General features: G+C 41.3%; 2 protein-coding genes and 2 long non-coding RNA genes across 4 annotated transcripts in view; 3 read left to right on the plus strand and 1 right to left on the minus strand.

Annotated features, from left to right (window-relative positions):
* GPBP1L1 (GC-rich promoter binding protein 1 like 1) overlaps window positions 1-543 on the minus strand; it is a 48,178-nt gene extending 47,635 nt beyond the window's left edge. The window contains exon 1 of the mRNA XM_059690023.1: window positions 303-543. The gene's annotated coding sequence lies outside the window, so the exon portion shown is untranslated. The remainder of the gene's footprint in view (window positions 1-302) is intronic.
* Window positions 1-9,377, plus strand: part of LOC132231247 (uncharacterized) — a 150,296-nt gene extending 140,919 nt beyond the window's left edge. Inside the window, exon 2 of the long non-coding RNA XR_009452006.1 lies at window positions 8,503-9,377. This is a non-coding gene — a long non-coding RNA (uncharacterized LOC132231247). The remainder of the gene's footprint in view (window positions 1-8,502) is intronic.
* TMEM69 (transmembrane protein 69) lies at window positions 2,030-7,415 on the plus strand. The gene is made up of 3 exons (XM_059690030.1): window positions 2,030-2,172; window positions 4,925-5,063; window positions 6,666-7,415. The coding sequence occupies exons 2-3, from the start codon at window positions 5,022-5,024 to the stop codon at window positions 7,377-7,379; spliced, it is 756 nt and encodes a 251-aa protein (XP_059546013.1). The 5' UTR covers window positions 2,030-2,172; window positions 4,925-5,021; the 3' UTR covers window positions 7,380-7,415.
* Window positions 9,378-9,528: 151 nt separating the features above from the next.
* Window positions 9,529-11,740, plus strand: LOC132231245 (uncharacterized). Its single transcript, XR_009452004.1, has 2 exons — window positions 9,529-10,271; window positions 10,507-11,740. It is a non-coding gene; the product is annotated as an uncharacterized LOC132231245 (long non-coding RNA).
* The last annotated feature ends 57 nt before the right edge of the window (window positions 11,741-11,797 follow it).

Here is an 11,797-nt window from a genome sequence, read left to right on the forward strand (position 1 = left end):
ACGCCCACTCCCAACGCCCACTAGGGACGCACGCGCACGCGCCCTGCTCGGGTGACCCTGCCGGGGCCCCACGCCGGCAACGTTCGGGGCACGTGAGCGGCGGTTATTCCCTGCCCCGCCCCCAGCTCCCTCCGCCTCGACCAGAGGCGGGGCCCGCGGACTTTGGTGCCCCCCCCTCGTCCCCCGGCCCAACCCTAGAGCCGGGACGCGTGTCAATGAGTGCGTGGGGGTGTGTGTCTATGTGTACCCGCCTTTCCCTGCTCCTCCGTTCTTCACCCTCCCACACCCCGTCCCCAAATTACCTCCACAAGGACTAGCAAACCCGTTTCGTAGGAGCGTGCGTTTGCCGACCCTTCCCCACCTTCCGCTCCTTCGCGAGCGCGTGTCGTTAAGACTCCAGCCCCCCGCGGGCCACACGACCGGGCTCGGGAGGCCAGCGCTCCGGCGCGCGACGCGCTACCCGCCGGGAGTGGTAGTTCCGCTGCCGGCTGGCGTCACGCCCTGGACCGGCACAGTGCGGCTTTCTGGCCTCTGCTCAGCCGAGAAGCTGTTCCCCAAACTAAATAAAGTCTCATGGGTATTGCACGACGGGAAGGGGCGGCGCTGCCAAGACGCACAGAGGAGGAAATAAAAGCGAAAGCCTATCGCGACCAGAAGCGGTTACAGTTACGAAGAGTTTGCTGTGAGCCCATCCAGCAATGGGAGCTACACCACACGGTGACCCGCAGCCGGGAAGCTGGGCCACGCAGAATCCGGAGGGATGGAGAAACTGCCTAGCGTGGGCCTCTTGAGCTGTCCTTTTACTTGGCTTAAGAAGGCCACTCAAATTGCTTGGTGCTGTTCCTCTTTGATAGATTGTAAAATGGAGAAGGGAACGAACTCGCCCAAGGTCACATAACCGACAAAAATTCAAGCCAAGGGTGACAGGATGAATGATCTAACTTTTTGAATCACCCCCAAAGCTCTTACTATTACACCTTTCATGAGCATGAAAATCCTGCCCCTTGTGCTCTTTAAAAAAAATTACTTATTGACAGTATTACAGATGTCCATTCCCCCTTTCTGTCCCCCTACACCCAGTCCCAGCCCCACCCCAGGCCTTCCCCACACTGTACGTCCATGGGTTATGCATATATGCATATATGTCCTTTGGTTAATCCTTTCCGTCCTCCCCGTCTTTCCTTAAAAAAAAAAAAAAAGCTTTATTGACTTTATTGAGAGAGAAACATCCATGAGAGAGAAAAATTGATCAGCTGCCTCCTGCACGCCCCCCACTGGGGATTGAGCCCACAGCAGTGACCTGATTCATGGTCCCACGCTCAACCTCTGAACCACACCAGTCCGGCTCCCCTCATGTGTTTCTCTTTTTAAAAAATACATTTTATTGATTTTTTACAGAGAGGAGGGGAGAGGGATAGAGAGTTAGAAACATTGATGAGGGAGAAACATCAATCAGCTGCCTCCTGCACACCCCCTACTGGGGATGTGCCCCAAACCAAGGTACATGCCTTTGACTGGAATCAAACCCAGGACCCCTCAGTCCGCAGGCCGACGCTCTATCCACTGAGCCAAACTGGTTAGGGCTTCCCTCATTTCTTAATGAAGGTTCCAGGCCCTAGCAAAGACAATGGAAGTAAAAATATTTTTTTCTTCATACATTGGTGTCCCATACAAAACTGGAATTGTGTTAATATGGAAGATAGAGAAATGGATATTGGATAGGCAACTAACACTATGTTCCATATTTACTTTTGCTTATTAGGACCATAAATCGCAGTGAGATATGCCCCGTAGATCTGAGAAACCCTGTTGTTATGCACACTAAAATATGAGTTCCAGAGATAACAAGCAATTTGGCCAACTCACACTTAGTCTAGACTCCAAATCTCTCCTACCGAACTGCCTAGGAGACCTGGAATAAAGAGGCAAAGACCCGTCAGGTACCCTGCAGATTTCAAAAGCCGGATTTCACTAAATTCAGAGACTGACCCAAGACGGAAAGGAAAGCCCAACGTAGGAACCACTTAGCGCTGCTCACGATCCTACCCGGATTCATTTTTTCCAGTTGACAGGAAGTGAAGGACTATAACCCCACTTGCCGGAAGTGCCTTTTCAGGAGTACTTGGCTGTTCTTGCAGCTCAGGTTTTCATCTCTCCGCGCGACCCTGGCAAGTGAGTAGTAGGGCTGCTGCCAGAAATGCAGGTTGGAAAGGGGGGCAATCGGGGTTGGCAGTAAACCGGAGACACGGGCATTGTTGGGGAAAGTTCACCGAGGATCCGAGAGTTCAGGCTCCATCTCCTTTTCTCCGATGTGGGCTCTGAGGCTTGCAGTTTGCAACTCTTTCTTTTGGGGCAGTGGAAATACTGAGCGTTTCGCCTGAATTGAAGCGGATTAACCCTTGGGTCTGTTCTTAATTCCCTAACCAACTGGCCGCCCCCGGGTTTTAGGCTATCATTGATTCGCTTGAACTCACGAGTTGGAAAGCACATATATCACAGTGCATAGAGAGTTCCAAAGCTGGAGAGAGCGCTGGGATTTTAAGTGGGGTGGTCCAGAAGGCCCTTAAGCAGGTGATTTTGCATAAAAGTGATTGTGTGGGCCCTGCAGAGAAATGTGTGTCTGGGAGTTACGAGGTGTATGTGGTGGTGGGTGTCATTTTAAGATCTACTCCGAGGCCCAGGATAACTTAACTCACTACTTGCTTCCTATGTATAGAATGACATTGACCAGTATACAGGAATTCCCAGATTTGTGATCAAGAAATTAGTTCATTGCCCTGATTAGAGCGTCTTTCCCACAGTCAAGGTTGCGGGTTCCATCCCAAGTCAGGGCACATACAAGCATGAGTAAGTGGAACAACAAATCAATGTCTCTCTCCCTTCCCCCTCTCTCTAAAAATCAGTAACTAAAAACAACAACGCACAAATAAAAGAAGTTAGTTCATTAAAATTGTTAATGGAGAGGCAACTGTGGGTTTGGGATTTAAAAAAATTTTTGGTTTGTGAATTTTTTTGACCTCATTTTTCTGGTTAAGAGTGGGGAACACACACACAATCAAACCAAAAAAAGGGGGAAAAAGAACAAAGAATGGGACTCACATAAGACATGGATTCATATTCTCAGTCACTTTACTGGCTACTTATATTATGTAAGCAAAATAAATCAATAATATAAAAGCATTAAAAAAGAATGAGGAAATAAGAATTTAAAATTTTAAAATATATATTTTTATTTTTTAAATGTATTTTTATTGATTTTAGAGTGGAAGGGAGAGGGAGAGAGAGAGAGAAATATCAATGATGAGAGAGAATCATTGATGGGCTGTTGCCTGCACACCCCCTACTGGGGATTGAGCCTGCGACCCAAACACATGCCCTTGATCGGAATGGAACCTGGGACCATTCATTCAGTCCGCAGGCTGATGCTCTAGCCACTGAGCCAAACCAGCTAGGGTAAAAAAATTTTTCTTTGTTAATCCTCACAATGGATATTTTCCCATTGATTTTTAGAAAGAGTAGAAGGGAGGGCGAGAGACAGAAACATTGATGTGAGAGAGATCCAGACCAGACCAGGCCAGGCTGGGAGGATCGAACCTGCAACCTAGGTATGTGCCCTTGACCAGAATCGAACCCGGGACCCTGCAATCTGCAGGCTGACACTCTAGCCACTGAGCCAAACTAGCTAGGGTAGCAGATATTTTTTGAGTGCTTTCTTTGTGTTAGGGACAGTTCTTAGCTCTTTACATGTATCAAATGATTTAATTTTTACAGCGATCCTGTGTAGTTATTATAATCCTTATCTTCAAAGGTGAATGAACTGCATCATAGCAAGATTAAATGCTTGTCTGAAGTCATAGCTAGTAAGTGGTGGGGCCAGGATTCCAATCTAGATTGTTTGACTCCAAAGTTTGTGCTCTAGCTTACCAGGTTATACAGTCTCTCAGCACTAAGATGATGAGGTTTTTGTAATTAATTAGTTTTTGTATATCAAACACAGTGTCTGGTTCACAGCTGAATTGTATTATCATCATTATTTTGAGCTATAAACTCCTAAGTTCCAAAATAAATAAGGGGAAAAAAAGAACATGGATGCTATGACCTTCAGTTTTATTTTTTTTTTAAATATATTTTATCGATTTTTTACAGAGAGGAAAGGAGAGAGATAGAAAGTTAAAAACATCTAGAAACATCAATGAGAGAGAGAAACATCGATCAGCTGCCTCCTGCACACCCCCTACTGGGGATGTGCCTGCAACCAAGGTACATGTCCTTGACCGGAATCGAACCTGGGACCCTTCAGTCCCCAGGCCGATGCTTTATCCACTGAGCCAAATCGGTTAGGGCTGACCCTCAGTTTTAAAGATGAGAAATTGGCACTTCAAGGAAGCAATTTATCTAAGGACACACAGCTGGGAAATGATGGTTATCTGTAAAATCTAGATTTCTGTGCATTAATATTTTCAGAGAATGAAAGGATCTATTAACATGTTTTTGATTTTTTGAAAATGATGATTGTTTTCAAAGGAAACATATAGAAGAAATTCTCGTTACTGTATTATTTTTTTTTAAATATATTTTTATTGAATTCAGAGATGAAGAGAGAGGAGCTCCAGTGGCGCAATCGGTTAGCGCCCGGTACTTATAAGACAGATGAAGAGAGAGATAGAAACATCAATGAGAATCATCAATTGGCTGCCTCCTGCATGCCCCCCACTGGGGATTGAGCCTGCAACCAAGGCATGTGCCCTGACCAGTAATCGAACTGTGACCTCCTGGTTCATAGGTCGACATTCAACCACTGAGCCATGCCAGCCAGGCAATTCTCAAGTTACTTTAAGAAAATTATGTATAAAATGAAGAAAATTAAGTGACATCTATTTGGTTGTTTTTTGTTTTTTTTTTTGACATCTTATTTTGTACACAGCAACATGCTTCTGATTCAGCGTGTCCACTTAGCTATAAAAATACATTAATCAGAACTGCCTGGCATCTTCCTGAGCAAGACTTCATTAGGTCCCAGTATGCTTCACTTCATCCGGAAGTTTTCTCAAGCATCTTCAAAGGTTGGTTTATCTAGCAAATATTTGAGCACTACTTGCCAGACATGATTTGGCTGGGCAATAGCAGTGAAAAAGAAGACAAAAAAAAAAAAAAATCCTTTCCTGATATTTGGATATGTGTGTGTGTGTTTGTAAAGTACAAATAAGTAAAATATTTAATATATCAAGTGGTAAGTGCTATGGAGTACTATAAAGCAGGAGAAGGGAATACGACTTGTCAAAAATGGACTTACAAAGGGGAGGGTGGGGGGAAGGGGGAGATCAACCAAAGGACTTGTATGCATGCAAGTATGTAAGCATATCCAATGGACACAGACACTAGGGGGCTGAGGGTATGAACTGGGTGGTGGTGGGGCAATGAGGGGATAAGGACACATATGTAATACCTTAATCAATAAAGACTAAAAAATAAATTAAAAAATAGACTTATGACTGCACTTTATATAAATGGGGTGGTCAGAAATTAGGGAATGGGCCATGCAGGTAGTTCAGAGAACATTCTAGACTAAAGGAAAAATGAGGTCCCAAGATGGAATCATTCCTAGCATTTTGAGGAATCACCAAAATTCTCAACTTTCATTTTTGCTTTCATCAAACACTTCTTGAGTTACTTGTAATCTATTTACTAACTGAAGTCTGGAATCTGCTTACTAAAGCATAGAATCAGCAGAGAAGTTTATTTGGTCATATAACATGGAAGGCATAAGGATTTTTTTTTAAGGCAAAGAAAAAATATGGTCCTGGTTCTCAAGTTTACTCACAATTTTAATTCATGGTGAGAATTATAATGGAAGTACACATAGGGTACTTACTTATAGGAGCATTAAATCAGATTGGAGAAAGTTTTTGTTTTTTTAATATATTTTTATTGATTTCAGAGAGGAAGGGAGCGGAAGAGAGAGACAGAAACATCAATAATGAGAGGGAATCATTGATTGGCTGCCTCCTGCACACCCCACACTGGGGACCGAGCCCACAACCGAGGCATGTGCCCTTGGCCAGAATTGAACCTGGGACCCTTCAGTCGTCAGCAAGCTGACGCTCTGTCCACTGAGACAAATTGGTCAAGCAGATTGGATAAAGTTTTAAGCTGAATTTGTAAAAACAGTTCCAAAATAGAAAAGTAAGACAGAATGCTAGGTAGAGACATATAGAAAAGCATGGAACTATGAAAAGTATGCAGTGTTCATAAAGCTATATTGGAAGGTACACTGCTTTTCTCTACATAAAATAGCATTGCCTCAGTGATTAGTGCAACTGCTTTTGCAATTTGTAAGTCCAAGAGGCAGTTTAGAATGCCAAATACTAAATATCCAGTCTTTACCTGTTCTTCTTTGAGATATTTTCTCATGGGATAAGATTAGTGGTAAGCCAAAACATAAGTGACTTCTAGTCAGTAGTTTCTTTTGTATGTGGTATAGCTGCTAATAGTCTTAGCCAGCAATAACATCACTCTGTAGTCCAACCTTTCTGTAAAGTTCGATGTGTTAACAGAAAGCAGTTTGTTTGTTTTTATATTGTTCTAGTTTGGCATTAACTAAGACATTTGGTGATACACATTTTTTAAAATCTGCTTTCGTCTTCTGGTTTATTTTCTCTATGTAGATGCTGAAGTACCCTTTCACAGTTGGACTAGGAGCCAGCAGGAGAATAGAAACACTATCTCTCAAGGCATGTCTCCAGCAGAACTTTTCACCTTTGTTTCTAAGGCCTAGGCCTTCCTCATCATTTCCAGTGTGTATGAGCAAGACACAATACTATCATACTTCCCCATGCAACTTTAAGAAGAAGCAGAAGGAAGAAGTGCTTCCAGCCAGGCCACCGAAAACTATCACATACCTGCCTGACAGCCCAAAGCCAGCATTATACATATCTCTGGCGGGACTAATCCCTTTCCTTGCTCCACCACTGATTATGGTGATGGTAAAGACTTATATCCCCGTATTAGCTTTTACTCAGATGGCTTATGGAGCCAGTTTCCTATCTTTCTTGGGAGGGATCAGATGGGGTTTTGTTCTGCCAGAAGGTAGTCCAGCCAAACCAGACTACCTAAATTTAGCTAGTAGTACAGCTCCTGTCCTGTTTTCATGGTTTGCCTTCCTTGTTTCCGAAAGGCTCACTGAAGCTATACTCACAGTAATAATAGGTTTGGGGATAGCATTACATAATGAACTTTTTCTTTTGCCAGATTATCCCAATTGGTTCAAAGCCCTGAGGATAGTAGTCACTTTAGTGGCCTTTTTATCGTTTGTAATCACTTTACTACTTAAAAATATTTATCCAGAGAAAGGACCCCAGAAACCTGGTCAAGGAGAATAAATATAAAACTACTCAATAAATGATGTTAGCACGTTGGCTACAGCCTTGTAAGGTTGTTTTACATATCCTTTTTCTTCTACTACTGTTTAGCTCCTTGTTTCCCACCAATGGTAATTTAGTCATTTTTTCACTTCTAAAAATTCTATTTCATAGGAATTATATGATCAACAGCTTGAAAATCCTTAAGTCCTTTTTATGTCATATTAGGTTAGAGTTCTCATTCAGTGTTAGGAATTATATAGTGGTCCACTCATTTCAAAGTTTTATTTTGAAGGGGGAAAAAAGTAAAATTAAAAGCAAAAGATGGAAAAATCCCTTTTGCTAGAATCTATGATCATTGAAAAACACACATACTTTCCCATTTCAAGAGGAAAACTTCAATCCATGAATGTCTGAAAACAATAAGCAGTTCCAGGGTAGAGTTTTCATTGCAGTTGCCCCGGGGATTGCATTCCCAAGCTCATTTTACCTGGTACAACCTAGTTACACGAGCTGAGAGGATCTGTGGCTCTAAAGTCACTTGGGAGTAGTGTCACGAGGGGAAGTCATGTTTAAAGAGAATCTGGACACTTTTTCTAGTTTTTATCAGGATATTTGGCAGAGTATAGATGCAACTTATCACCAAATAGACCACCAGCAGGTCAAAATTATTTAAAAGATAAAGCTGTTAGTACATAAAATTAGGAAAAATCAAGCTGGAGCCATCTTGATATTCTAATGAGCAGGGCTATTAATGTTACATGTTAACTCCCAGAAAGCTTTTTCAAAACAGCAAAAACATCACCTTAAGACTCTAATTTGAAAACCTTTTCTTTTGAGATTCTTAGTATCATAAAAAAGGAATTTATGTAAGAATATAAATAAGGAAATGATTTCACCTGGTATGTTATCTTTGTATAAGTATTCAAATATCAAATTTCATAAGTAAATTATATACATATGACTTCCGTGCTGGTGATGATTCTTGCAGTGAAGAGATGAGAGTCTAGATTGGTAGCCTGTTTACTTTCTTACACACCTGTTATGTATTGAATTGTGTGTTGAAGTCTTAATCCCCAATATTTAAGAATGTGACCTTATTTGGAGGTAGGGTCTTTACAGAGGTAATAACTATTAAAATGAGGTCATGAGAGTAGGCTATAATGTAATATTACTGGAATTCTTATAACAAGGGAAAATTTAGAGACATGTATACAGGGAGAATGCCAGTTCAATTTCTGATCAGGGCCCATTGTGGGTTTGATCCCCAGTAGGGGACATGTAGGAGGCAGCTAATCAATGGTTCTCATTAATGTTTCTATCTCACTTCCTCTCTAAAATCAATAAAAAGATATTTTTAAAATTTTCCCTGGTACTTTGTTACAGCAGCCCTAAGCAAACAAATATACCACCACAGAGCTAGAACTTATTTGGATCATTAACCCTACCAGACCGCTGTACTGATTTTTCGGTAATTTCCGAATCTGCCGCTATATCGCTGAACCTAATTTTCGGTACTTTGCCTAGACCTATTTTCTACAATGTCTCCAAGTTGCATCTTATTCTAACCACTTGTTTGCATGTAACTAACATTTTTCTATATCATGTTGGTTTTTTCTCTGTAATGCTCAGGAGCCCAGGTATAGGGGACATTTAGGTTCAGGGCCTCAGGTCTGGTATGGTTAAGAAGTATACTAGTTAAAGCCCATGGCTGAAACCACCACATGATCCTTCTTTATTAAGGTAGAGAACAGTTTACTATAGTCTGATAATAAAGAAAACTCATACTCTTGCCCTATCCTGTTTGGCTCAGTGGATAGAACATCGGCCTGTGGACCAAAAGGTCCAGGTTCGATTCTGGCTAAGGGCACATGCCCAGGTTGCAGGCTCCATTCTCAGTAGGGGTTGTGCAAGAGGCAGCCGATCAATGAATGATTCTCATCATTGATGTTTCTATCTTCCCCTTTCCCTTCCTCTCTGAAGTCAATAAAAAAATAAAAAAATATATATATATGTATATATACATATACATACACACACACACACACACACACACACACACATATATATATGAAAACTCATACTCTTCAGAAGATCTTTCTCAGAAGGAAAAGCAAAACCTTGTAAGAGCAAAAATCAAAATACTTTATTAGTATATTCTTTTTTAAACAGTCTGTCATTACCTAGGAAACAATAAGCATATTTACAATTACCTATTTTTCAGGGATCATTTGGACCTATTAAGGCTAAACATTGTCTTGACATTACATTTCTGCCACAGTAGTACATAATGCCCCCCTTTCACATTGCCATTTTAGGTTGCTAGGCAATAATGAAAATTAAATTAGGAGCATTTTTATAAATCTCTTTTGAAAGCAGATTCTCTGTAACTAGAAATATTAAAGGCACATGAGCTTAAATAACCTACAAATTAACTTGACATTTCATTCCTTTACATTTTACAGATCCCAATTAGGTATTTGTGACCTTTCAGACTTTCAGAGCTTTCTGTCTGCACTATATAAGCTTTTCTTTTTTGGGGGAAGATTTTTAAATTGACTTTTAAAGAGAGAAAAGGAGAAAGAAACAACAATGTGAGAGCGAAACATTGATTAGCTGCTTCCTACACATCCCCCACTGGGGACTGAGCCAAAACCTGGGCATGTGCCCTGACTGGGAATCGAACTGGCAACCTTTTAGTGCATGGAATGATGCCCAACCAACTGAGTCATACTGGCCAGGGCCATAAGCTTTTCTTAATACAAGCATATGGTTAAGTTATGAAGTATTCTTGTGGGCCAATCCAAATATTTTGGATATTAATGCTACCTGAGTCTTTAATGCTTACATAAAGCTTTCATTCTAATTAAGCTATTGATACTTATAACAATATACTGAAGGACGCCGGGACCGGTTTGGCTCAGTGGATAGAGCGTCGGCTTGCGGACTGAAAGGTCCCAGGTTCGATTCCGGTTAGGGGCATGTGCCTGGGTTGCGGGCACATCCCCAGTGGGAGATGTGCAGGAGGCAGCTGATCGATGTCTCTCTCATCGATGTTTCTGGCTCTCTGTCTCTCTCCCTTCCTCTCTGTAAAAAATCAATAAAATATATTAAAAAAATATATATATACTGATGGACTTTAGTAAAGAAAAGGGGGAATATACTAATCAAATCCTGGAATGAGCTAGGTAAAAACCTAATTGTATGCAAGATCTTTCATATAAATGGCTCCAACTGATTAGTAGAAATAACTTAAAAGTAATGATCATATACACAGATCTTTCAGAACTGAACAGAGAACAATTCTTTAAAATGCTTCTTAGGGGAAAAATAAGTTTTGAGAAGTAGTTTTGAATCAGAAGCCTTTCATCTTATGAGTCAGTGTCTATAAAAAATTTCACAGGTATCTAAAATTCTACCTTCTTCAAGCCAGGCAGTAGCTTTGTAATAAGCTCATACTTAGGCTTGCCCAAGTGCAAGTAAACTTTACAAAGCTAGATGATCTAATAAAATTCCATCTTCCCAAAGCCAAACATATTTTTGGTGCCTGTTTAGAAAATAGGGGAAAATATAGTAGGTGCATACCACCTACTGGGCTCTATCACCCATTCCATCATTCTATTGCAATAAAGGACTATCACTAAGAACCTCCTCTTAATTATTTGCATTCTCAGCATCAAGAAAAAAGATGTGAGCAAAAGCTTTTTTTTATGCTGTTATCTCTCTATATAAGTAGCTAGATGTTTCTAACAGTGGCTATATATGTCCCTCCCATATATCTGCTGCCAAGAAACAGTATGAGGCTAGCCCTGGTAGGTGTGGCTCACTGGCTGAGCGTCGACCTATGAACCAGGAAGTCACTGTTTGATTCCCACTCAGGGCATATGCCTGGGTTGCAGGCTCGATCCCCAGTGTGGGGCATGCAGGAGGTAAGCAATCAATGATTCTCTCTCATTGATATTTCTAACTCTCTCTCCCTCTCCTTCCCTCTCTGAAATCAATACAAATATATATTTTTTAAAAGTTTGGGGCTAGTGAAACTCCTAGCATCAAGTAAAAGTAGTATGTTGTTTCATTGGCTAATCAGTATAAATTAAACTATGGCCAAGAAAAATTGTGCTCTGGCCCTAGCCAGTTTGGCTCAGTGGATAGAGCGTCGGCCTGTGGACCAAAGGGTCCCGGGTTCGATTCCGGTCAAGGGCACCTACCTTGGTTGCAAGCTCCTCCCTGCCCTGGGCCCCAGTCGGGGCTCATGCAGGAGACAACTAATTGACATCCATCACATTGATATTTCTCTCCATCTTTCCCTCTCTTTTCCACTGTTCCTAAAAATCAATGGAAAAATATCCTTGGGCCAGGATTAACAACAAAAAAAAGAGAGAGAGAAGAAAAAAGAAAAAGAAAAATTGTGCTCTGGATTACATTATGAATTTCGACAT

Source organism: Myotis daubentonii, chromosome 3 (genome assembly GCF_963259705.1).
Source record: "Myotis daubentonii chromosome 3, mMyoDau2.1, whole genome shotgun sequence".
Classification (NCBI taxonomy): domain Eukaryota; kingdom Metazoa; phylum Chordata; class Mammalia; order Chiroptera; family Vespertilionidae; genus Myotis; species Myotis daubentonii.